At 35.7% G+C, this 27,899-nt stretch overlaps 1 protein-coding gene across 2 annotated transcripts; it reads left to right on the plus strand.

Annotated features, from left to right (window-relative positions):
• The first annotated feature begins 9,623 nt into the window (after positions 1-9,623).
• LOC149219076 (uncharacterized) lies at positions 9,624-16,865 on the plus strand. 2 transcript variants are annotated; one of them, XM_089384250.1, is made up of 6 exons: positions 9,624-9,964; positions 10,068-10,200; positions 10,314-10,444; positions 11,488-11,550; positions 11,658-11,726; positions 16,764-16,865. In XM_089384250.1, exons 1-6 carry the CDS (start codon positions 9,785-9,787, stop codon positions 16,848-16,850), a joined length of 663 nt encoding a protein of 220 aa, XP_089240376.1. In that variant the 5' UTR covers positions 9,624-9,784; the 3' UTR covers positions 16,851-16,865. The 2 variants fall into 2 exon arrangements, with proteins under 2 accessions (XP_089240376.1, XP_089240377.1); XM_089384251.1 differs by lacking the exon at positions 16,764-16,865 and adding an exon at positions 12,893-13,350 and having other exon boundaries at positions 9,625-9,964.
• Positions 16,866-27,899: the final 11,034 nt, after the last annotated feature.

The raw sequence follows: 27,899 nt of genomic DNA on the forward strand, positions 1-27,899 counted from the left end.
CAACTAAGTTGAATTTTCAAAAAGTTTTATTCACTTTTATGAAATAATAATTATAGATAAATAAATTTTTAATTAGTAATTTATTAGCATAAATTTATATTGTTATATTTTGGGTGAGTTGTTTTTAATGAGGTTTTTTGGAAGGTTTTTTTTTTATTTTTTCTGGTCTAATTTCTCTGAGAGGAATTTATTGAAATCACAAAAAAATCAATTTAAATAACACAAATCAAGATTTGTTGTTTTTAGTGAGACTTTTTGGAAGCTTTTTTCGTGAATTTTTCTGGTCTAATTTTTTATTGAAATCACAAGAATAGAGAGTAAAAAAAATCAGTTTAAATAAAACAAATCAAGATTTGTTGTTTTTAGTGAGACTTTTTGGAAGCTTTTTTCGTGAATTTTTCTGGTCTAATTTCTCTAAAATCCGACGAGAATTTATTGAAATCACAAGAATCAAGAGTAAAAAAACCAGTTTAAATAACACAAATCACGATTTCACCTCAAATTTTTCGGTCAGATTCCAACACCGGAAAGTCAAAAAAGTCCCACTAAATCTAGAGGTATCCATAAGTATTCATCCATTATACTAATAGTGGCCAGGGATGGAATTTAACAAGTCATCAAATACAATTTGAAATTTTACAAGACTGCCAAGATTTTTTTGTTGAAATTGTGGAAACTAGCCGAGATGATGTGAAAACCATCAAATTTAATAAGTGAATCTGTTTTGAAATTCTAACCCTGATAATGGTGATATCTAAAAGTGATATCTTGCCATTAAATATTATGATATTTTGGTTTAATAATAGAAATTTGTTTTTGTATTTTAATTAATTTAATTAATTAAATCATAAATGTAATAGTCAAATCTAAAACGTATTTGCAATTATAATTCAAAATTTTGAATTAATCTTTATGATGTATTTGCAATTATAATTCAAAATTTTGAATTGGTCTTTATGATTTAAGGAGATAATGTCAAGACTATGTTTTATTGTTTTTAATGAATTTGTCTACATGCTTAAAGCATTCAGTTTCCAAATAAATTTTATAGGTTTTTATTTATAATTTATATATATTTATTTTTAAAATTATTTTTAATTACTTTTTTATTATATATAATAATATTGTTATTTTAAAATAATAATAAATATAAAATAAAATTATTATTTATAAATTATTATTTTATATTAATAATAATTTAATTTTTAAATTACAAATAAATTAAATATCAAATAATTAAAGAGATATAGAACAGTCCAGTTTCCCCGATACCAAAAAATTCAGCATGGTTTCCGCTGTTGCGGCTCAGACTGAGTGCGGAGTGACTTTGACGGCTTAGACGCCCCTGAGTCGTGGCCTCTCAACCACAAGATAAGAGTGATTTTCAGGATTCACCTACTTATCAACCAAAAAAAATTAAATTTCAGATCTATCAGATAAAAATTCTATCCTCTACGTAATAAATTAACTATTCGAATTTAAAAAAAAAATATTTTTAAATATAACTTCCAAAATCCAATTAAAACACTTTAATTTTTTTCAAACCCACTCAAATATGAACCATAAACCATAAGCACCTTACACGTAATACTTCAACAATAATACATCATAAAAATTGACAATCTCACATGATAATTATCTCAAACAATAAAATGTAATGTTTGAACCTTCAAATCACAATAAATTATGGTCCACATAATCATTCAAAGACTTAAAAAAAAAGACATTTAATCTTCAAACATACACCTAATTAATAAAAAGGAGAATAATTTACGAGCACATCATCTCCTTAAAGAAAGCCGCCCCTCATGAACCAACAAACCTTTTGCAAAAGTGTTGGAACAACAACATGATGCCACTGTATCACATCAGCGGGACATGGCAATCTCGACTTTTGCCTTTCCGTTAATAATCTAAGGGATACATGTATCAATTACATTTTGTAATCTACAATGTAATTTAAGAGAGATTTGTTCATGAAAATAAAAATGAGGTTGGATTGTTTGTGAGAATAATTTCAGCAAAATCACATAAAGACGCGTTTCGAACCATCCAGTGAAGTTTGATTGATTTTAATTTTGATTTTTTTTAATATTTAATTTAATTTTGTAATTATTAAATATTAAAATGATAAAAATATATTTATTTAAAAAAATAAAATAGTAATTTGGTTAACAATTATTTTTTATTTATGTAATTTTTATTAGCACAATCGGTTGAGGATGAGTCTTGTCAACAAGACGACCCAAGATCAAACTTTATGGGGGTGGTTGTGCCCTGTGTTAAGGGGAGGAGACATGCTAAACAATCCAATCAGCTAAGGGCTGGTGTGGCCCAAGTTGGGTGTGATCTCCAGGTTACTTTGACAGCTTAGATGCCCCTAGGTTGCGGTTCCTCAAGCCACTAGTCAAGCCTAGAGGATCACAAACAACTTGACTATATATATATGTATATATATATTATTTAATTTGTTATAATATTTAATATTTATAAATATGATTGTAGATATTTTTGTTTTGGAATTATTTTTATTTTTAACACGAAAACCTATAAACTATTTATAACATGTTTTATGGTGTCTCTAATGGGGTATCCATATAGGACAATCATAATGTTAAATTGCGAGATGTTTGAGAAAGGGAGAGGTGACAACATGGGAGGATAGTTGGCTTAGGACAATCATAATGTTAAGTTGTGAGATGTTCGAGAAAGGGATAGAGGTGACAACATGGGAGGATGGTTGGCCTCCACGTGCCTACCTCATGCTGAAGTGTTGGATGACTCTATAAGAGTCTACTCCACATCGTCGATTGATATTATAGAGGCACTCAATGGAAGACGTACACAAGTGCATGTCACCTTACTTTGAAGTCACAATACATTTCTCCTAAGATTTGGAGGCTGACATTCAAGGCACTGCACATCTCAAGGTTAGTCCAGCTAGTCATAGGAAAAATAAGGGAATGTTTTTGGCCTTTGTGATATTATGATGCAGTGTGCATCGTATTTTGTTAGGGAACTTCCCAGCTAATCAATCTCTAGCTTGCCAGTTTGATATTGCTAAGTATGTGGAAGGACCAAGCCATCCTGGCCTGGCTCCTTCCTTCCTATCATTGCCTCGTCTCTGGTTCACACTTGCTCTCACAATACTTTCCTCTCCGAAGAGTCTCATTCCAATTTAAGCCCAAGACTTGCTTATTGCTCTTACAACCTCCCTTCATTATGCTATCAAAAAATCCAATAGGGAAAGGAGTTGTGGCTAGTTCATCTTTAGCGATTTGACAAGTGTTCAAGGCATCAACTCTCTCAATTAGCCAACACAATATTTTTTAGGTAATTTTCCTTCATATTAGATGTCTCTTTCGTTTTGCGCATGGACTTTATGTAATTTGGGTACAACAGGGCATTCTCTCCTCTTGCATAGTGTTCTTCCTGCATCCTCTTCAAAAGGAAGCCCCTTCACCCTCATGTCATCCAAACCATTTTCTATAGTTATTCTCAACCTCTACTCCTTGAGTGTCTTGCTCTGCCTCACTTTCTATCTTGTTGTGATCTCCATTTATCAGTCATGCCCCATTAGAAAGCATGCTCAAGACTGCGATTTGGAGGCTTTAATGGCCTAAAGAATGCTCAAGCTCGAGCCAAAGCGCATGCTGCTTCAGAAAGGCATAGATCACACACTCCCCTAATGGTGCAACATGAAATAGAGGACATTGAATAAGAAGTGGTCGATGAACGTGAAGACGTTTTTTTTATGAGGTTTTGGTGTCCATCTCCAACTAGATCCCTAATCTAGGCATAAACAAAGGACGTCACAATTAATATTTGCTCATTGTTGATCTCTATTGGCATCTCAAGGAGTTGTTGGGAAAAGTATTGTTTAAACACAATGAGAGTCATGTTGTACTCCTCCTCTAGATGGAGGAATTACATTTGCTTTATTAGATTATGGATGAGCACTTGCAAGACATGAAAGGCATCCTTTTGGGTGACTGTGATCCACCTTCCCTAGCCAATCCTACTCGAGCTCAAGGGAATTAATCACATAGGCTTTGTTGTTTCTGCTGCAGATGATGTTTAATTTTTTTTGTCTTACTACAACTTAAGGGCTTATATCTTTTGTCATATGTCATTGTAGCTTACAGGGCCAAGTTGCCCAGTTTTTGGCTTAGTTTTATTAGACATATCATGTATATCTTGTAGATTTTTACAGTCATATGTTGGATCCTCAAATTCCGCCTTTTGTCTCGTTTCAGATCAGCAGACCAAGGCTCTCTGAGGCGCTTTTCTACTATACACAATGTACATGTTATAATTATAATAAAGAGTAAGCTTTCAAAAAAAAAAAAACGTGTTTATAGTGTGTTCTTGGAGTAGAACTTAAAAATGTTTTATGCGATAAACTATTGTTAAATAGTTTAAATTTTTAGATTGTCCATATATTGTTACTTGAAGTTTAGTAAGAATTGAAGCCTTCTTAGATGTTGTTTACAAAGATGATGTTATTAATAAGGGCATCCATATAAATTAAATGGCTTGTAAATGTCGATGGGAATCAATCCAAAAGTTATTTTGGACCGTCTTTATATTAAGGTAAACTAACACAACCATATAAATTAAATGACTTGTAAAGACCCATAAGCATCAATCCATGATAGGCACCAAAACACTTGCCCCATTATACATCACACGTTGTCCAAATTAAAATAAATAAAATAATAATCATTTTTTTTTTCTCGGTAAAAAACTAATCTATTAAAATATGTACAGAGGTCGAAAATACATCATGGCGAAACCAGTGAGAGACAGGCTCTGGGCATAACACCCGAGAGCCGATAATGCACCAAACACAAAAGCTATATCTCGCCCACGCAGGGGCACCAGACTAAGACCGAGACTGACCACAGTAGCAAGCCCGCGCAGGGGCAACAAACTAAAAACCAAGGCTGACCATAGGAGCAAGCCCACGCAGGGGCATCAGACAAAAAGGAGATTGACCATCCATTTCCTCCCTCGCAGGGGAGACTGTTCTTGCCCAATCCATTAACAAAAATTCCGAAACAGAGATGACAAAACAGAAAACGAAAGAGACCATAACTGAACCAAATACAAATAGCCGATAAGACCAGTAGACCAGGCGAAAAGCCAATAGAACCTTGAGTGCGGGCGCCTTCATTCATCCATTTGCTCTTCCTCAATTCGGCACCACCCATAGGTTTCTCTTTCAGCATCAGTAGGAAATGTCGCTGCCTCTTCCCCAGTTTCCGTCTTTTGAACGTTCTGAGTTTGCTTAGCATTTTCCGAGTCTGAAGCCGGTCCCTTTGCCTCCTGCTCCTTATCAGCTTCCGGAGCCTGCACTGCTTGCCCTGGGTTGACATTCATCCGTTGCCTTTGTTCATCCATGGAGTCGTCATCGTCTTGAGCATTTTCAACAAACAGGATAGAAACATGCGCGCTGATCCTTGGATTATTTGTGGAGCTGGTGAAATTGAAGATGGTGGAGCCAAAGGCTGGCAAGGTAGCCGAGCCCGAGGCCCCTGCATCCATGAATTGACTGGAGTGTAGGGGGTTGGCTCCAATAGAGCTAGCAAGATTGCAGTGGCAACAATGGCCAACACTGTCCCCTTCATGCCTGCGAGAGACCCCCCCTCTGGAAGTGCCTCGACGGCTAAGCATACGCTGTCGAGGTCTCACCATTGAGGGACGAGAATTCCAACAAGCCGCGAGATGAACCAGACTTTCTGCTACCAGAGTCGAACGAGTGATGAGCCCGTCCGTCTGAGAAGGTATCTCTACGAAGACAGAGAGGCCAGTCGTCTGCATAACCACCAACATTCCCTGCTTATACCCTGTTTTATTCCCATCCTCCTCACCTACCCTGCTCGGGATCACATCCGCCATAACTGTTGCCATCCGCTGGGCCGAATAACTTCTCCAGGCATTTACTATCCCATGCCTCTTTGCCTTAAACCGCCTGCGTCCTTTCCTGCTGTTTGCTGTGGGTGCCACGTGATGGCCGAAGGTCGGCATGTGTCCAGCCACCCACGCCTGTCCCGTCTCACATATCACCCGCATCCGGGGAATAAAATAATAATCATAAAGGTTAACTAAATTATAAATTTATTTTGAATTATGATTATTATTAATTATAAAAAGAATTAATATGTTAGTTAAACATATATACATTTAAAAAAATATGTAACAATATTATTGAGCATGAAATTCACCCCCACTTGTAAATAACTCTTCTTATAATACAATGGGTCAATACCATGGCTTATCAATACTAGATGCCTAATATTAAATGTGTTGATATGACATTTTCTTTAATTAAAAGAGCATAATTAACTTGGAGATAAATCTTAGCCCTTGAACATAACTAATTTGGAGATAAATCTTAACCCTTGATCTATGAATACCACTATGAATATTCCAACATATTCCATGGAGTAAAAATCTCTACCATCCACCTAATAATTAGTGATAATTTAATTAAAATTGTGGGAGACTTATTTTGAAAAAGACACGCCTAGACATAATAAACATATTTACCAAAAGTTACTGCCCACCATAATTTATGCAATTCTTTTCATTTTAGGTTGGAGTAAAAATGTAAATATGCACAATTACCAAGTTTAGTGCCCACCTAAATTGATTCAAGTCATTGGACATAATTTAGATAGAAGGATTATTGATGTTGTTATTTTTTTTAAGTGGACGATGAGGACTAAAAAGGAGATTTAAAAGCGGATGGTGAGGAGAGGAGTAAAAGGGAGGATGACTATTGAATGATCCACTCATCCAATATGTAAGCTTCCATCCAATTCCAAAATATACATGCCCATCAATGTAATTATATACATGATTTTAAGGTTAAGAATATTGGCTTAGGTCCTAATCTTAAAGTGGAGGCGGTTGACCCTTTGGTAAGTGTTAACTTTGATTTTGAATTACTTATCTATTTTGGTTTTAAAATTTTGGGTTAGGGATCTCTTCACATGAATGTAGCAAAGATACCAGGTCTGAATTATGGAGAAGGCACCCATTCTTTTCTTTGTGGGAAGCTTTCTTTGAATTTTAGGTTTCTTTACATTCTTTGTTTAGTTTTATTTCTTTGTTGGTGCTTTCTTGGGTTTGCTTCATCTTGGCTCATAGTGCAAAAATCTTAGGTTGTGGTTTTAATTTGCCTTTGAAGTTTTAGAGTGGTTGTAGGGTTGACTCCTTCTTTGTTTTGTTGGGCAATCCTTCTCTCAGGCCCCATAATATCTTGTTTGATTTAGATAGTAGAGATACCTTTCGTGGAGAATCGAGACATTTTGGAATTCACGAGACTTTTGAGAAGACATAGAGAAAGCATTCAACATAAAGGAGTTCATGATTCTTAGTTACAATGGAAATGCACAAAAATGAGTATCATTGGGTCTTATTATGCAAACATAATGACTTTACTAGTCCATCACGAGCAAATGACTAAAATTTTAGAAGTTGAATGTAATATGCTACGAAATTTGGCCTTAAATCTTCACAAGGACTCTTTATCCTTAGCTTCAAATAATAGGCTATCAGAAAATTATACCCAGGATGAACTCAAAGAAGATCAAACAATGCATCAATTGAAGGAATTGATAGTCACTAAATAACAAAACTTTCTTCTTTCATACATTGGCCAAGAGAAAGCTAATAGTATCTCTTTTGTTGACTATTATGTTTTTCAATGTCATTAGGATTCAAGGTGTTTTGTCAAACATGCTTCTTGCAATAAATTTGGAATATATATTGTATAGTTTGTTGTAAACTTCCTTTTGTAGCAGTGGAGAGCCATTTCCTTTGTTTTGAGAAATAGTGGGAAATCATATGTATCTATTGTTAGCTTACACCAGGCTATTCATTAGTTAGGGGATGGAGTTGCTTAGTTGCCTTGGTCCATTCAACTTGCACATCATGGGCAATATGCTGCTTATGTAGGCCAGGCGATAAATCTTCCTCCTCTAGAATAATTGGATTGGCAGGGGTGCTCCCAATTAGGTTTGTTTGATCCTGCTTTACATCCTCAAACAATGGAAGCTACTATTGAGAAACTAACTCCATGAATAATTATGCACATTAGTGTCCTCAAAGATCTTAATTGTGTGCATGATATCTTCATGGCTATTTTATGCTTTTTCTAGTGGTTGGGTTACTATGATTTTGGTCATCAAATACATCTCTATAAATTTATATAATTTTGTATCATGTGTTCGGGAATAAAAGGGGTTTGATACCCATCCATCCATTGCATCCATGATTTAGTCCTTCAATAGGGTGTTTCACTCTGTCCCCACCTATTTTTCCATTTCTTCCAACAAATTATGTGCCTCCACAAAGACTCAATTGCGATACTGGTCCTCTGCTATCCTCACCTCTCACTTTGCTCTGGTGATGTGAGAATGATGGGATGATGATGATGCATGTCTTGTCTACCCATGCCTTCACTTCTTCTTGTCTTCGTGTGTTGCACCCATTCCCTTAAACATCATGTTCCAAGCAATTTGTGTCACAGACAGATAGTGCCCCTCCAACTACAAAGGCATATTAATTATAAGAGGGTTGGCCACAATTTTGAATTTAAATAGAGCTCCCACCTAGAGTGAAAAGCCCATTCTCTTCCCTGTAACAAGCCCTAACTTGTCAAATTGTTGTTCTTTTATTCCCCTCCAAGGGAGGTCTTTCCTAGAAAAACTTGCTAACCTAAGGTCAGTAAGATTAAGCTTCAGATCACTACAACACCATTAAACATAAATAAACCACCAAAATTTAAAATTAAAATGATCTATGCCCTATTGTTTGACCATCCCAATTAAGGATTACTTGCCTCACACCATCTTCCCTCATTCCATAATTACTACAACACCCTTCATTCCAGGTTGGTATCCTCAATCATCAAACAACTGACCCATATACATCATCTCATCGTTTTCTACTTCCATCTCCACCTCACTTCCTAACAAAATTAAAAAAAATATTATTACTCCCCAAAACCTGAAAAATAAAATAACTATACTTTGATAAAACTTTTCAACCTAAATTTTTAAATATATGAAAATATATTTCTTACATATAAAATCTAATTCAACATTAAACTTTACAATCAAATATATTTTAAAATTCAGTGATATATCATCATCATTCCAACAACTTAGTTGTCATTCACTCTCCTATACCCTTAATATCTGGTATTAAATGAAGATAAGAGGTCCTTCCTCTACAAACACTTGCATCGTCCAACAACATTTGGGTCCACCTCGGAAATGATGAGAGAAATCAAGTTTAACATGTCAATGCCCAAATGGTTTAAAATCAATTTACCCACCATTTTGGCAGTATTTTTCAAAATAAATAAATACCTGCTAACAATGAAACCTTTATGTATCCACATGCACATTAAGTGAGTGGGTGGGTCCTGTTTACCATCATACCATGTGGGTGGGCGAGGGAGGAAATGCAAAATTTAGGGTTAAAACCACATGTGCACATCTAGCCACTTGTCATGCAAGGATTGGATTTATGTAATTATTCCGTCGCTTTCAACGATTAGGTGGTGTGTTGGGTTTAATATAAATTTCATTTGGCATTTAGCCGAAGAAGAAGAGAAAGAGAGGGGGTTTGTAATCTTCTTGTATGGAGTTGAGTTTGGGATGAGATGAGATAATTGCTTTGTGTGCTTATCATTGGCATCTGAAGGGAAGGGAGGAGGGGGATTGGGTGGCCTCTGGATTTGATCTGGTATTCATCCGCTTACAAGTAAATGCAGGCTGAGGGTTCAGCCGTCTCTCCTTGTGGCGATGGGGAGGAGGAGGATGTAGAGTTATCAGTGCTTCCCAAGAACACTAAAGTCGTTGTTACAGGCAACAATCGCACTAACTCTGTGTTGCTCGGCCTCCATGGCACAGTCAAGAAAGCCGTTGGATTTGGCTGGCATTGGCTGGTATTTTTTTCATTCATTTATTTTATTGTTATGTTGATCCCACTGCTGTTATTTTATCAGGCATGCATAATGGTTTTTCTGTTTTGTTGTTGTTGTTGTATAGGTGCTCACTAATGGAGCAGAGGTTAAGTTGCAAAGGAATGCCTTGAGTGTGATTGAACTGCCGTCTGGTCAGGAGGACGACGGTGATAATGAATGTGAAAACCCTTCATCTAATAATAACAGCTCGGATTTAGGTCGTTTTTGTGCTCCTTCATTATGTATTTATTTTTAAATAACAGTTGAGCAATGTGGGTATGGATTTTTTATGGTTATTGATATTGATTTAACTTTCTTTTTATGGTTGAAGTTTCTGATGATTTGCAAAAGCTTTATAAGCCCAAATCGAGGCCTCGTGTGTTAGGAGCATCAAGCAGCAGGAATAATAACGCCTCTCAATTGCAATCCAGCGGGTCAAACTTCCATTCGCATGGAATGCTAGTAAATTGCCATCTACAACCCTCTGTTATATTTTTTTTCCATTTCTATTTTTGGAATCTGATTTGTAATGCATGTTGGGGAAAATAATATTTATGTCAATGAAATGCACATAATCCTATCCTATGTGGAACTACAATACCCTAATGCGAATAATTGCATTTCGAGCAATTTCACTGAAAATAATCTGATGCAGAGACCCTACAGATCTCTCTTCAGAGAATCTTGTATTGCCTTTTATTTTCATCTCTCATTTACCGTACTTACAGAAGAGATCCGCATTTGTGATGGGTGTATTTGAAATACATTTGACACGATGGTGGTCTTGTTATCTTATAATCTTGCTGTGATTGCAATATAAAGGCGCATTGCTAATTTTGCATTAGCAAATGGGTTTATAATAGTTGTACTGTTATTTGATAATTTTGTACAGGGTATTTTACTTGATTGTATATTTCCTTGAATTGTGATATATAGCTGCATTACGATATTTGTTTTAGCAGTATATAGTTGCATTACGTTATTTGCATGAGCAAATAGGTCTATCTCATCATGTTCTGTTATTATATTATTTTGTACAAGCTAGTTTGCTTAATTTTATACCTGCCCTGATTGCAATATAAAGCTGCATTGCAACTGTGCATTGGCAAATGGCTCTAGGTTATCATTTTATGTTATTTGATAATTTTGTCTGGGGTATTTTACTTGATTTTTTTGTTTATCCTAATCGCATTATAAGGCTACATTGAATTTCTGCATTAGCCAATGGGTTTATGTTAGCATATTTTGGAATTTGATTATTTTGCAGAGTGTTTTGTTTGGTTTTATATCTACACTGATTGCAATATAAAGTTGCTTTGCAATTCTTCATTAGCAAAGAGTGTATGTTTGCATTCTCTGTTTTTTGAAGGGTATTTTTCTGGAGTTCACACTTTGGTTGCAATATAAAGCTGCATTGCAAATTTATATGAGCAAATGTGTCTTTGTTCACATGCTGGTGATCCTCATGGTGGAATTGCTGACATTGCATGTGTTGCATGATTCAGAAGGTGGACTTGAGCAAATTGGAAACATCGGCCTTATGGAGATATTGGAGGCATTTCAATCTCGTGAGTAATCCAGTGTATCTTGGATTCAGGTCTTATGCTATGGTTGCTATCTGCCTTCTGCCTTTTCTTGCACCTTGAAAATTCTTTTATTTCTGCTCCTCAAACAGGTTGAAGTTGGTCCCAATCCTTCGAAGGATCAATTAGTTGGTGCTGTTGAAAGACACTTCATTTCACAGGTAATCATATTCTCTTAGATATAATGAGTTAGAGTAGTTTATCGTTCAGGCTTCTGCACATATTTCTTCTTGTTCAGACCACAATATGAAGAACTTTAATGTGCATCTCTACTATTGTTGCTGCAAAGCAGTCATGAACGCCCAACAAAATTAAAATTGTTAACAGTTTACACAGACATATGCAGTGTTTTTTCCCAATATTGATAAGGGATTTCAAAAGTTTAATCTATTAATCATGCAAACTGATGGTTTTAAGCATAGCCAAGTTTTTAGGATTTTGATTACAAATATGGGTTTTTACCGTTTTCTATTTGACCTTGTTTGCTTTCTTTAGGAACAAGAGACGAGGTTCTTTTTTTCTTTCTTTCTGGTTTTTTATTACAATGTGTTTCTAAATCTTATCCCATTTGTAAATTCTAGATTTTGCAGTGTAGTTTTGGAGTTTTTCCTTTATTTTCAGGAATTCGTTTCATTGTCTTGTATTATTGTTGCAAACAAGTGATTGCCATGTCTTGTATTATTGTTGCAAACAAGTGATTGCCATGTCTTGTATTATTGTTGCAAACAAGTGATTGCCATGTCTTGTATTATTGTTGCAAACAAGTGATTGCTAATTGTCTGATGGTATTCCTGTGTATTTGTTGAATCGCAAAGATTTACGTCTCTCATACTATGCAATTTTTTTAATCGTCATATGCTACTGTAAATTTTCTATTTACTGCTATTGTTTCTTTTGTTCTGATGTCCTTGGTTATGCTTGATGGTTAATTGTGCCAAAGTTGTTGTTTTTGTGTCCAGTAATAGAGTTATGGGACTGAGATATACTCTGGTCTTTCTGTATTGAGTTCTAGAATATAGGATATTTACATTCAGTATAAGGGTGTTGGAGCTTATCATGAGTTTGTCAGGGCAGTCTAATGTCTGTGCCTGATAGGATTTTAAGGAAGAACTTTTTTCTTAGAAAACCCATCTTTTTAACTGAAAGGAATGCAACACATAGGCCTGTAAACTCCCTTGTGCACAAGAAAGTTGGTTGTCCAGGATGAACATACCATATATTTTTAGTGTCTGGATTTTTTTCTTCTTCGTGTTTTCTGATTAAGAATAAATACCAGTTTAATTTGTCTGACTCATGGAAAATGTTGGCGTTTTTGTTTCTTCCAAAGCAATTGGATGAGTTGCAGGTGATAACTGGATTTGTGCAAGCTGCAAAACGGCTGAAGACAGTTTGCAGTTGAGTTTATGCCTTAGCGAAGTGGATGTCCCCATAACCTATCTATGTAGAAGTTGGCTCACAGGAACAGTAGACGTGAAATGTATCATACACAGTTTCATCAGCTTCAACTGGTGAATAACTTGATTTTAGGTTTCACTTGTAGTGACTCGGCAATTGATTTGTGATTGGAGAATCTTTAACAAAGGTTCCTTTCCATGTGTGCCTTATGTTGACTCAACCTGGATCTATGGAAAATGTTTCTTGCATTCCTTGTATGCCGGCGCAAAGCGGCGAAGACCTGGATACTTTTGACCGGTGATTGTCATTTTTTATAGCTAAATGTACAAAGTTAGTGAGGGTTGGATGTCCATACCACAAAACAGTTTTCAATGGAGATGGTTTTGTTCATCAAGTATGTTATAATGCTTTATTAACTGTTGCAGCATTGATGTTGGTTTGAGATCTGGATGATAGATTGAGTATAGTTATTAATACCACTTGGATGTCTGTTATTTTTTCTCTCTTTACATATGATATTCCAATGTGGTATGTGTACAAACATGTTACATTTTTCTTTCCTAGTTTTTGACAGCTGGTAGTACAGGATTGCACTCTAATGCATAATTGTAACATTACATTTATAGAATGACATAAAGTAATGCATAACTGTAACATCACATTTATAGAATTGTAGAGTTTGCATTTCTGCATTCTGTCGTACATTGACTGCTTACTTTCAGATGTGGCACAAGAAGGTTATCCTGGTTTTCTTAAAAATTATATGTTCAGATCTGCTCAGTTTTTTCTACTCTGCTCAATTACAATTTATGACTAATAAGAGTTTATATTTGTGACTATCCTTTATCTCCATTCCCATGCATGGTACTCCTCTTTTGAGCTTATTTAACTTTGATTTCTTGTGCCTGATGTTGTATTTCTAGTCTTCTTAGTAAGATAGATTCCACATTTCAATATATTTCAATTTTAGTTTTGGTGGTTTTGGTACTGAGCTCAATTTTTAACACATATAGTGTACCTTAGTAAAGATACGAAAGATACGTGTTTAAGGTTTGACCATGTTAAATCTATCCTGTGTTTTATGTTTTTTCTCATGTTCAAACAGATGAATATCCTGTAAATTGAACTTTATCTTATTAGAACAGCTATCATGAAGAAGATGGTCTTCTGATTGTAGTGCCTGGAGGACCAACATTGTGTCAGGAACTGGATACTCAAAATGCCAACACATGCATTGGGGCACTTTGCAGGTATGGGCAATTGTGACTGGCTACTCTTTAAGGTCACAAAACACAAGTTTAATCCTCATGAGTTACAAACAAGGAACTGGGAATCTCATGTTTAGAGCCCCAAACAGAGCACAGCAAGAAGAGGAATGACTTCTGGTGAGAGGACGATTAGCTGCCCCCCAATAAATTTTGAATTGTGCAGCAAAACTATGATCACTGATGATGCTTGTCATATGTTCTTCAAAGACGTGCAAATAAAGGTTGCATAGGACACCCCCACTGACTGTAAGCCTTATGCTACAATGTCATTAGAGGGACCAACCATGGAGTCCTGAGCTGAAATTGTTTAAGAGGATAAGATGAAATCCTAGCAGCCATGAAAGCACAACAGAAGCATACCATCTTGAAAGGGCATTTTGCAAGAAGTGGGCAAGAACTGCAAGAATCATCTTCATTGTTGAATATACAATAATTATTGGAAAAGCAATGGGAGAGCTTGACCCTTCTTTTTTCAAAATATGCTTTCTGAAAAGGAGAATTGACCTTCTCCTAGAATATCTGTGGCTTGTATGATTTTGCATGCACAAACGAAAACAAACCTATCAGGCCATCGTCTAAGATCTTTTACACTCCCATCTATCAAATCCCCCTGAGATCACTCTTGGCAAGGTACTTTCTCTCACAACAGAGCATTTGAAGGTCGGCTACATTTATACAAAACCTTAGGAAGCTTCACAATTTAGGGGGATTATATTGCTTTAAAATTTGTTTCTTTACAATTTTTTTTAGATTTAATATTTGCAACTCTGCATGTTGTATGGCATGGTCTTAAGATTGGGAGTGCATTTTCATGTCTCTGGTAACAGGAGACATTGTAATAGCTTGAGCTTGATAGTGGTGCAAAACTGGTAGTGTTTCAAGTAGCAGATGAAAGAATAGTTGCTGCAAAATGACTAGAACATAACAGTTCATAATGTGTTGTTGGTAGAAATTGCAGAAATAAGCATGCCTCCATGGGATATTCATATTAATTTGTTTTAAGTCCATTTAGATATAAGAAGAGTCAACAAGGGGTCAGTGAACTGTGGAACTCGTGTTGTCAAGTTGGGATGTTGTCTAGGAATTGCAGTAAGGAGTGCACTTCTTATGGAATGGATATGCATGCAAATTAACAGGGATCAACGCTAGTTAGAGCAGTGTGTGTATGGAAAATCTAGCTGGAGAACTGTGTGCACAGAACAAGACAGTGACTTATTATGTCAGTTGTACGAAGAGAATGAGCCTAAGAGGGTTATCTTACTCTTAATCGTTATGTATTCTTAAGATCAAGAAAGCGATAAGCTCAATCTTTTAGATGCATGAGAATAGGCAGGGACTAAAACAAGGGAGTGAATTTTAGGCATAACGTGTTTCATAAGATATTACCTTTTCAAAATAGTATTATGGTTTACGTTCCTTGAATTTATTGCTGTCATAGCTTTTTGTTTAGATAGATGAAGGTTCACTGTTGGATGTTTCCTTTGGTTTTCTTTTCGATAGCTGTTCTCACTTCAGTCATAATGCAGGAGAAATTATCTAGTTGGAACCTATGGATTGGGCTAAGCTGGTTATTGCTTCTTGCCATTACTCTGTTTTGTGTTGCTAACTTGAAAGTTATGGGGCCAGTTTGATGACATCTGTTCCAGTCACAGCTTGACTGTTTACAGGTTTGGAATGATAATGGTGCTCAGGAGTTGTCCCAGGGAATGAATGGTTCTGGGAACATACATAAAGTATGTGCTGTAATTTTTCTCTGCTTTAGGGACTGATATAGAAGTGTGCACCTGTTTTATATACATTTTATTGCAGTTGAAAGGATGTTCGATTTGACATTATTAATGGCAAGAAAGATTCCCTCTCTCCTCTCTCTCTCTCTCTCTATATATATAATATCATAATATTGACAGTTATTGTTACAAATCCTTAGCAGTTCATTTGTGTTATACTGCACTTACTGTTTCTTATTGCTATTTCCTTGGCTAAGAAATGTAGTATCCTCAATATCTGATATATACTTTCCATAGACTAAGCAGTCAAATCATTGTGTGGAGGGGTCCCTTGTCCAACAAACAAGGGGCCTTCATACATCAATTTGGTGGTTGTCTAGTCTGTGACCTTTAGATTACTGTAAGTATTTATTTAACATGTACTTGAAAAGGATTGTGTAACTAATTTATCAATGAGTTAAATCATTATGTTCTTGGAACTTGGTTTATGTCTTTCGTAAAAACATGGCCATCATATCAAGACTTCACAGTCTATGTCATATGTCAGATTGTCATTTGGTGCCTTTGTTTTACAGCTGTATAGATTGTTTTTGAGATGTTGCAAACTTGGGAGTAGAGCTAATGATGAGGTTCTTAGAAAGTGGATACTCATCCAGTCAGAGGAAATGAACTAAAACTTGATGATTTGAAGTTTGAAACATACCATGCAGTTACATTATTCCTGAAAGACTATGGCACCCATTAAATTTGTTGAAATTTCTAGTGCATTCTTTCTGTCCAATTCTTAATCTCTCCCTTCGTTTTGTAGGGTGGTAACAGTAATCTACCAAGGAGAAATCAGGATGGGGAAAACAGGTATCCACATTTGCTATTCTGTTTCTTGTTTTATGGATAGTCAACACATCTGCTGCCAAAATATTTTGTCAGAGTAATGGTAGCGGATGTGATGATTTTGGTCGACATACATATTTGTTTTTATCATATATAAAATCTTATATTAATGGATAAGCTTCATGGTGGAATTCAATTCCTGCTCAATCTTGCACTTTCCCTCATTGTTAGTGTTTATGTCTTCTCATGAAGTTGTTTTGGTGGCTCCTGAATTACTTTTTCCGGGATTACTAAATGAGGGGAACTATTTGTTATTATTTCCTTGTGTATTGCATAAAGATTTATTTGCGTTATGTCTTTTGGATGTGTATAGTTGTTTTCATGCTGCTTACATAAAGCATGCATTTTTTGAAAATACACCATATAGTACTTGTATATATATACATATCAAGATTGACATGAATCAAAGGAAGCCATAGAGCAGTGACACTAAAACCATTTCTAAGCAAGTAGGCCTCTCAGCTCTGGCTCCATTTTTAAGAGTACTTATATATTTACTAAAACTTGCATTGGTTGAAGTCTGCATAACCAAATTGATGTAAGTGTAATTTTTTCCAAAGGTTGTCCAAAATATTTGTGCATGGATAAGTTGCATGCTAGAGTAATTTTCATAAAAAAAATGCATACTATTTTGATTACATCCTACATACTCCGACCAACCTACACAATTATCCACTTGCTCCCAAACACAATCCCTTTCTTAACGAAGAGGAGAGACCAACGATATTGTACTCAATAACAATCCACTCCCACTGAGCGACAATGGAATTCTACATCACTAGTTTAACACCGACAATGCATGCAACATCTATTTGTAGGCCTAGTACACTATATTTGATCTTTTATTGCTATACTATTATGAGTGGACAGCCATTGTAGTTCTCGAGTTATAAGAGAAGAGCGTTACTTGTAAATGCCTTTGACACCTCTCGATCCACCTCATTATGTGATCTTGAACATTCCACTCTTATTTAGGTGATGTTATAACAATAATGACCTTCCAACCAGGTCCTCAAGCATCTAAATTTAGTCTAAACAATCAGCAATCCAAAATCATGACATTGTGGTAAAAGGTAATTTTTCAGTGACCTTAAGTTTTTGAGAGTGATGAAGACTCCAAGTTTTGCCATTTTTTGAGTTCTTGTGCCATAATATCCACCTCTTGTATGAAAGTCTTAATTGCCAATGATTTCTTGAAAAAGAGGGAATTAACCCAAACTGCCTGCTCTTTGAGAAAGTCCAAATTGAATGTGCAATCAAATTTCCTGTGCAATGATAGGTTCAAATAATCACAATGCCATTGTTTCATTGTGACAACTATATGATGGAAACCATAGAGGCTTGGTATTTTGATTACAACCATAACATTTTAAAAGTTGCATTGCAAAAATATTTGCTAGATTACATTATCCATAGCCTTGACCCATTTGGTTGCTAAGCATGTATAGTTGTTAGGTCAATCACTTTATGTAATGTTGAAAAAATTGTTAAGCCTTTTGATTGTGCTCAATCCAAACTCCATTTGATCTTGTTATAGCACTAAAATAACTTCGCTATGGGTAGGAGTCTCTTGAAGAATGTAATTAGTGTTGGTCTTCATAATTGTATTTGAGTCACGATGTAATGTATTTGTCAAAAGAAAGAAAGAAAATTATTATTAAAGAATTGACTTATTAAAGCATGGGTTTCATGCTTGGGTCAATGGTTTATAGGTCAAAGCCTCCATTGTAGGTTTCTAGGGTTTATGTCAAGTGTTCTTGCCCATGTCATAATGTAATAGACCCTTCTTGGACATTGTCAATCAATAAACAAATTTATTTTGATGTAAATTAGGTCTTCTAGGCCTCCACCAAGTCAACCTCAAACTGGACAAGTTAGCCTACTCGACTTTATTTGGAGCACTCACTCAACAAGTTCGATCTGCGATTTCTGGGACAAGAAAAAAATGTGAAATTCAAGGAACAAGGAGGAAAGGGCTAGCGAAAAAGAACTTTGTCAAGCACAAGAAGTCGAAATTTTCTCTCTTTCTCACATGTGCGAAGCTGCTAAGTTGCTAGAAGGGCTGAAATTGCAATCTTGATGCTGGGCCAAAATTCTGAAGCTAGGGGTTGAAGTTCTGACCGGGGTTTGAAATTTTGGGTTGACGCTGCGTTTGAGAAGCTGACACTTGGTGACTTTGGGAGAGATCATCTATTGGAAGGAAGGGTTGATTTGGTGGAGGAAGGTCTTTTGGTCTAGGGTCTTGGTCTATCTCAACTTGATTTTGCTAGTGGGAAGAGTTTGACTGGGTTTTCCCCTATAGGGGGGTTTTAGCTTTGGTTGACTGCCTACATGTGGTGTTATCAATCTTCGTGTTTTGTTTTGATGATTGCTTGATGAAACAAAAATAAAAAAACATAAGAAAGTTAATAGGAACACAAATATATCACAAGTAATTATCAACATAAGAAAATCTTTTCGCTTTTTCGATTTTCTAACTTGGTATCAAAGCTATAAGGTGAAGGAAGAAAAATGCATCTTGAAGATCTATTGAGAAAAAGAGGATCAAAAGAAGGTCATTAAGGAAAATGATTATACAAGGAGACTACTATCTATAAGAGTTATGTCAACTACAATGAAGGGAAAAAACAAGCTAGAAGGAGCTTCCAACTACATGGCATGGAAAAAGAGGATAGATCTTATCCTCGCTAAGCGCAAAGTTTTAGATCTTGTTCAAGGAAAAGTCAAGAGAAGGAGAAGTTCAGAGAAACTAAAATCTTGGTCATGAATATGATAGTAGATGGAGTAAAAAACAACCTAATTCCATACATATCTTGTTATCACTCTGTAATTTCCCAAGGTCGTGGAGAGAAACGCATAAGTAACCACAAAACCACTTTGGAAGTTGGGATCTAGCCCTTCCAGCTTCAGAGAGGGATCCTCTATATGATTTAGATTTGTTGTTTTAAGACATTAGGCTAGTTATTGAGTTATTGAGTTTGGTTTTTTAAAGATTTAGTTGAAAACTGCACGGAAAGTCCATTGGGCATGGAGTCAATGAGTATTGGGGTGAACAAATACAAAAATGGCAGAAAATGTAACAGGGCAAGGTAGGCAAGCTTTTGGATCTTTAGAGCATTTGTGGAGTGAATAGGATGAAAAGATTTAGATTCAATTAAATATAGAGCATGCTAAGATGAATTCTATACTTAATATTAGAGTGAAAACATAAATATTGTTTATAAGTCGGAGTAGAGTGTATTTAACAAATCCAACCCAAAATCTTCTTTAAACAATAGAGACAGAAAAACATATGGAAAATTGAGGAAATAACAATTTTACATGAGATGAGACCACCAATTGTCTGACACAAGAACCTTGGAACAAACTTTCTGTATTAATGAAATTGATCACTTCAGTACATGCACGATCACAACTTACATCAAAAGGTCTGCTTTCTTCATACAAGTTCCAACCTTTTCTAAGTCTTATTTTTGAATATTTATAAAAAACTATTGCATCTCAGATTGGATTTCAAAATAAAATATATTTACAAATGATATCTGTTAAAGACAAATATTTTAGACATAGAAGGAAAATAGGGAAAATCTACTGAAATTTGTTGCGTTGTTGAGGCTATGTAGGAATTTGGTGATGACTGTATCTATTTCGCTGCAAATGTTGTCCTCTGATGCTTTAAATTTTGTACTTCAGTCACACTTCACTTGATCAACTCTAGCAACCAGTCCCACCTTTCTTCACTTGGGATAGAAAAGTTAAGCATATTTTTGAACCTTTCATCCACCTCGATATAAGTGTCAAAAGTTGGCTTATTGAAAAAAAGGTGGTGGATTTCATGTTGAATATTCAAATCAAATTGTATTCTTGTATGAATGCTTCTCTACTAATAACTCCAAATTTGGCCTTTACAAATTTGGAAGCATCAACACCTATATTACACCACTGTTGTTGGTAGTTTTCTATTGGGATCAAGTTGCCATTAGAATGTCTCAGAGTAGGTAAACCCTTTGCTTGCAGCAGTGTGAATTTTCTGTTTAACCTCTTGACCTATGACTCAAGGTCTTTGCATTTATTCTCTAGCTGTATCATCAAATTCTTTTTTGTTAAGACCCTCTTAGCATTGTAGCTGTCATGTTTGGAATGTTCAGGTCTTCTAGTTCCTCTTTGGTCTTAGAATTCAACGACTTGATGATCTTTTGTGCCTCTTCTGGTCTATGCTCTAAATCTTCCTTTGTGTTCTGTATTGCAGTATTGTAGTTTTGACTCTTTGGACAAGTTCTTCCTGTTCAAAAATAATTTGAATTGAAAGCCACATATCGGTTATGTTGGTATTTATATTCCACCAAACGCTGTTCTTAGCCTCTGTCAACATTTGAATGATAAAGGAATGGTCCTTATATTTCTATAACTGTTGGATCAATTGTCGTGTTGAAAGGGACGAATGCAAGCCTCGAAGGATTTTTATATTAGGTTGAATTGGTTGTATAATGACAAGATTAACGTCTGTGGAGTGCGAGGGATTTATTAGCAAAATGGATAGACCGCGAGAATTAATGACATAACGTTCATTTGGTAATTTCACAACAAGTTTTTGAACATTCAACCAATACATGATGTGGAGGGGGATGACGTGGCTGGACAGATGGCGACAGTGGAGTGGCGAGGGGTAATTGGTATGTGGCGGGAGATGAGTGGTGAAGGGGGAGACACATGGTGGGAGAGGAGGCATTATTTCAGGGGGGCGGTGCATTAGTAAGTGGTATCGGGAGGGGACCCCCTGAAATGCCCCAGGCGCTACCACATTAGCCCAGGGGTTTTGGCAGAAACAACTTTTCGCCCCTCCACCCCCTCGTGTAAACTGTTGGGAGTGTGAGGGGAGAGGTGGGTTGGGGCAAACACTCCTTCGCTGTACATCTCGGCGGGCTCTATAGTGACCATTGATTTGAGTGCGACTTTTATTCACATACGCGACAAAATAATTTTGTCATTTTATTACATAGTATAAAACATAAATAAATAAACGATAATAACCAAAGTTTAAAACCTTTTAGTTTGACATTTTTTGGAATTTTGAAAGCGACATTTTGATTAACTTGCTGTAGGGGGCCACTTTTTCTTTATTTTCTAATTTTTTATTTATTTCTTTTGTTTTTTTTACATATATATTATTCTTTTATATCCCCTATTTTATATATTTATTTATTTTACTTTTTCTTTGAAGTTTTGAAAATAATTTGTAGAATAAAATCATTATTTACATCATCTCCTAGGAGAAAATCAACAAATAATCATTAGTTGATCCTATAAATTATGTGACCCTAACAGTGGCTCCAATGGGGATGACATCTTCCCTATGAGGTGTCAAGGACACTGTAGATCAATAGCCTTTGTCCATTGGGTTCCCTGTTCTTATTCTGTAATTGAATTGACTAGCTGTTGTTATTATAGACACTGGTAGCAACTCATTAGAATCTTAGGGCCTTCTCTACGAGTTTCAGTTCCTGATGTTAGCCACCCTCACTTGTAGTAGATTGATAAAATTATATTTACCATGACATATATGAAAAACTTATCTATCCTTGAGTGAAATAGTGCTTGAGTAATCTGCCATTGACATGTCCTCTTAACAATCATTTTCCAGTCAAATCTTTTAGTAAGAATTCATTGTTACCTCGAAAAGCTTCAATTTTATAGGGTCCTTTCTATAAATTGTCAAATTTTCCATGCTTGCTTTTCTCTTAACTTTTGGAGTCTCATCTCAGGACAAGATCATCTATTTTGAAGTCATCTGCTTTGGTCCTTCTGTCATGAATCTTCTTGTTTTTTTTTTTGAATTATATGAGTTTTGTTGTAGACCTCCTCCCTGGTTTGCTCCAACTGAATCATTTTATTTAACCTTCTTTGTACATCATTTGGCTCCATTTGTGATTCCTGCAATAATTTTAGCATTGGAATTCCCAATGAAGTGGGAAAAATTGCATGCACTCCATATATTAATTGGAAAGGAGACATTCCAATAGATTTCTTAGTACTAACTTAGTCAACCCATAGAGCATTAATCAACTTCTTATGCCAGAATTTCTTATTTTCCCGCAACTGTTTCTTTATAATGTTGACTAAACTCTTATTAGAAGACTCAGCCAACCCATTCTCTTGAGGATAATAAGCAGTAGAATGTCTTAAATTTATGTGGTACTTGTGAGAGAAATCAATCATTTTCTTTGATTTGAAAGTAACAACATTGTCAGTAATGATTTTATGTGGACATCCAAATTTGGAAAGAATATTACCTCCTAAGAACTGAATTATGATAGAATCTGTTGCTTGTCTAGTTGGAATGGCTTCAATCCATTTGGTGAAGTAGTTAGTAGCAGTGATGATCCATTTATGTTGTGCTGAAGAGCTTGGATGGATTCCTCCAATAAATTTGAACCCCATTGTTGAAAGGGAACCTCCACTTAAACGGGCTTTAAAGGTAAGGGCAAAATTTCTCTTTCCTTCAAAGATTTGGCACTGATGGCAGGTTGAAACTCTCTTATGAACATCTGCAAACAAGGTAGGCCAGTAGAAACCAGCCCTCGAGATTTTGTTGGCTGTGGCTTTCTAGTATAAATGTCCTTCACAATCCCCTTGATCGAAGTCTTCCATGACTTTGTCTGCTTCATCCTTCAATAAACAATTTAGCAAAATACCCCTATATCTTTCCAATACACAACTTGATCTAAAACGCAGAATTTCACAACTTTTAACTTGAGGAATCTAGCTTTGGTCTTTGTCAAACTAGGAGGAGCTTGTAAATTTTGTAAAACATAAACAATATCTACATACCAAGGAGAGGAGACAAATGCTTTTGATATCTGTTGAGTCACTAGCTCTTCTTGCTCATCAAGTGGAACGATAAAATTTATGTCCAGTGCATGGAAATTTGACTCAACCATTAGCTTGGTCATTCCATGACCTTTGATGAGTTTAGTAGGCATTATTTCAACACCATATTCTAAAATTATTGCAATCCATTTGCCTCGTTTCCCATCTGGATCAATTTGAGTGAGGATATCTTTCACTATAACATTTGGAACAAATGCAATTATGTGGGAATGTAGAATGTACACTCTGAAGTCTTTGAGTGCCTTTACTAAAGCAACGACTTGTTTTTCCATGATATTGTACCTTAAGGAGGCATCTCTTAAATCTCTTTTGCTATAGGTTGTTTATGTCCCTCTTTGTTTTTTTGCAACAGAACTACTACAATAGTGTGTTCTGATGCAAAAGAGAAAATCATGAAATCTTTAGTAAAATCAAGGCTAATTAAAATAGGAGCACATGTCAAAGCTACTTTTACTTCACTGAAAGAATTCTTAGCCTCACTATTCCATTTTATCTCAGTATCTTTTTTCAGCATGTTTGTGATTGCTCTCAAAATCTTGCCCATATTTGGAATGAATCTTCTCAGGAAATTGATCCTGCCAATGAAAGACTGAATTTCTTTTTTGTTTTTGGGAGGATCAATCTTCATTATGGCTTCAACTCTGCTAGGGTATATTTTGATACCATCTTTTGAAATAATGTGACCAAGTAGCTTTCCTTCCTCTAAACCAAAAATAGATTTTTTGGGGTTCAAGGAAATACCATATTTCTTGCATTTTTCAAAAACCTTATTTGTAAATTTATTTGGAAAATAGAATAATGTCATCTAAATAAATTACAATAAATCTATCATTCTCATTAGCGAAAACAATATCCATTGCTCTCTGGAAAGTGGCCCCTGCATTCATAAGGCCAAAGGGCATCTTGACATACATAAATGTCCCCCCAAGGTGTTGTGAAAACTATTTTATGTTGATCATCAGGATGTACCAGAATTTGGTTATATCTTGAAAAACCGACTAACAAAGAAATTCTGTTGGAACCAACTACTTTATGTAAAATATGATCCATTTTAGGTAGAGGGTAGTTATCCTTGGGAGAAACTTAGTTCAGATTCCTGAAATCCACACAGAGCCTTATTTCTCATGTCTTCTTTCTGGTTGGCACTAGGTTTGGCACCCATTTTGAAAATCTTAAAGGCACAATGATTTTGACATCAATTTTTTTTTTAACTTCCTTTTCTACCAAAGGTAGTAGCACTGGATTTACCCTCCTTAATTTTTGCGTGAACGGTTTTTGGTCCTCTTTGATGGGGATGGTATTTGTATTATGCTTATATCATATGATTTTAGATCTTCATAATTCCAAGCAAACACATCAGAAAACTTGTTTAATAGATCTATGTACTTTTGTTTTTCTTTGGGAGGCAAGGACTTGAACAACTTTACAATCTTAGGATTTTCCTCAGTACCTATATTGCAGTGGTCAACCTCAACTCCTACAGGTTCTATCTTTGGCTTTTTGGCTACGTCATTAAAATCAAATAACTCTTCTAATGGCACCAAACCTCTTGGTAACACACTGTCTTTCAATTGTAGAACCTCAATTTTTTCTGGAATGTCAACAATCTCATTTAACACTATTTCATTTATATCATCATCTACGTAGTTATCTGCATCAATATGTACATTATCAAACTCTTCTTTTAACTACAAAAAACTTTCTATCTGCTCATCACTATCAAAAACTTGCCAATATCTAACATTATTTGGGACAACTTGTTGGTGTTTCACTTCAACCTCATATTTCCTATTGGGATGGAAAGACATCTTACAAGCACTGACCGAAGTAGCCAATGCATCAATGAAGATGTTTTGACCTCTAGGAATCAGAGACAATTGATATTTTGGGAAACACTGCAGAAAATCTAAGACTGCATTTTTGTAGGCCCTTAGTCTAGGGTGTTTAGCCGAGTACTCACCTTTAATTTGGTTAATGATGAGTTCAGAATCACCATGTACAAAAATCCTTTTAGCTCCCAACCTCTTCAAAAGTTGCAGTCCTAAAATCAGTGCTTCATATTCAACTATATTATTTGTACATTGGAAATTTAGCTTGTAAGAATGTCCCTTTGCTATACCTGTTTGTGAGTTTAAGATCCAAACACCTGCCCCTGCTCCTTCCTTATTCATTGCCCCATCAAAATCCATGTTCCAAAGGGCTTCACCCTCTTCATCTTGTTTCCCAACATCTAATTTTATCTCCTCTGTTTTGCTCAATTCAGTGTCTAGGTATGAGACCTATTTTTTTTCATATGTCATTATACAGGATGAAGAAATCCATATCTGAATGCACAGAATACAAGGGGTAATTATTTGGTTTGTCTTGGCTACTAAGCATATACTTCATTAATGTTTCCCTGTATAATCTCCTCTGCTAACGAAAAACAAGAATGGTGGCATATGTCATATCCATTTGTAAATTACCCTGTAACCTTGCTCCCCATGATCTTGATAGCAACAATCCATACTTGGGAGGTATGTCTACCACTACAATGTCCATTACCACACTCTTTGCTGGTATTTGGGCTAGGGTAACACATAAATCTTTGATGAGGCCTAAGCATCTCACTTTGCTAGGATAAAAAGAATATAAATCTTTGTAGGGTCTTGTTATATCTAATCCTAGCTTTTCCATGATGGCTTTGGGCATAAGATTGAGCGAAGCACCAGAATCAAGCATAACATTGTGAAGAATTTTGTCATGAATGTTCAAACTGATATAGAAGGGTAGCACACTACCATCCTGAGACTTCCCTTGAACTTCAGGCCCAAACAATAACTCAGGTTGGTCATCAGTCAGGTTTACTGTGTTTTTTCCTTCTCCTATCTTCAAAACCTTCATAACTTGAGATCTATATGCATTCTTATTAATCAACTATGTCAGAGGAATAATAATTTTCACCTTGTCTAATTCATTCTCAATACTAGAAAATGTTCGAGGCTTGTCTATTTCTTTGACATTTACGTCTTGTTTTGGAGAAGTTTCCTTTTGAGAATCATCCTTTGGCTGGCTGGTAGAAGTGGTGTCACTTTGAATCTTCTTGGAAGGATTGGCTGGAGTGTTTTTACTTCTCAAATTGCATTGCTTGTATACCTCCATGATAGCATTTTGGTATCCCTTTTTATAATCATCTGTCTCTGTAGGAATGGGTTCTGGTTGTGACAACAAAAATAGATCTTGTTCCTCCTTAGTTAAGACAATATTGTCAATTTCTCCTTCCCTAAATAAATTTATTTGATTTTCTTTGGGATCCTTGGTAACTCAACTTCTTCATCTGCATAATTTTCTTGGAATGGAGGTCTAATCTACTGCTGATTAGATAGACCTCTTTGTTCTCTCTGTTTTATTTGCGGTGGATTTCTCCTAAAATTAGGATTTCTAATTTGAGAACCGCCCTTGATTTTCCCTTGGAGGAGCCCTGTCAGTTATACTTATCCTATCCATCATTCTTTCCATGGTTTTGACTAAAGTGTCCAACTTAACATCTGATGAAGAAGAAGCATGTTCTTATTTAATAACAACTCTTCTGTCAGCCTTTAACCTAACTCTCTTTGCCAACAAATTGGCTCCTCATTGACTGCATTCCTTTGCAATTCCTCTAGGGTAGCAGGATTTCTCTCCTTCAGTTGGTAAGACATATCTGGATCAAAACCATGTAGAGTCTGAAGATTGTCCTACCATGACATCCTTTTGCCCAATAATCCTCTTTTTTGTATATATATATTTACCACTTAATAAAACCATATCTACAGGGTTTTGATGAAGGTATGCATTAGTATGTTTTCTTGTTCATATTCAGCTGTATACCCTATTTTTTTAATTAAAGTTGTAACTAGCTACCAAATTAGCCTGTTTCCATAGCTAGTCCAGGATTCCATAGCTGCCTTCATTGTTCGCGAGGTTCCAGAGTTCCAGTTCAGCAACGAAAGGTGTGGATGGATAGAAGATGAATCTCTCATGGATACCTTCCTATCCACTCGAAACTATTTTCTAAAAGAGGCACAGAAGATCGCGGTCAAACTCGAGTGAACCGTCGGATTAGCACAGAACAAAGCCCGAGATTAGCTGAAACCTTATCGTTTTGCTTTCAAAATAGCAAAACGACGATTTCATGATATAAGTT

Source organism: Pinus tabuliformis, chromosome Q, assembly GCF_031772625.1.
Source record: "Pinus tabuliformis cultivar Carrire ecotype Pingquan chromosome Q, CPIR1, whole genome shotgun sequence".
Lineage (NCBI taxonomy): Eukaryota > Viridiplantae > Streptophyta > Pinopsida > Pinales > Pinaceae > Pinus > Pinus tabuliformis.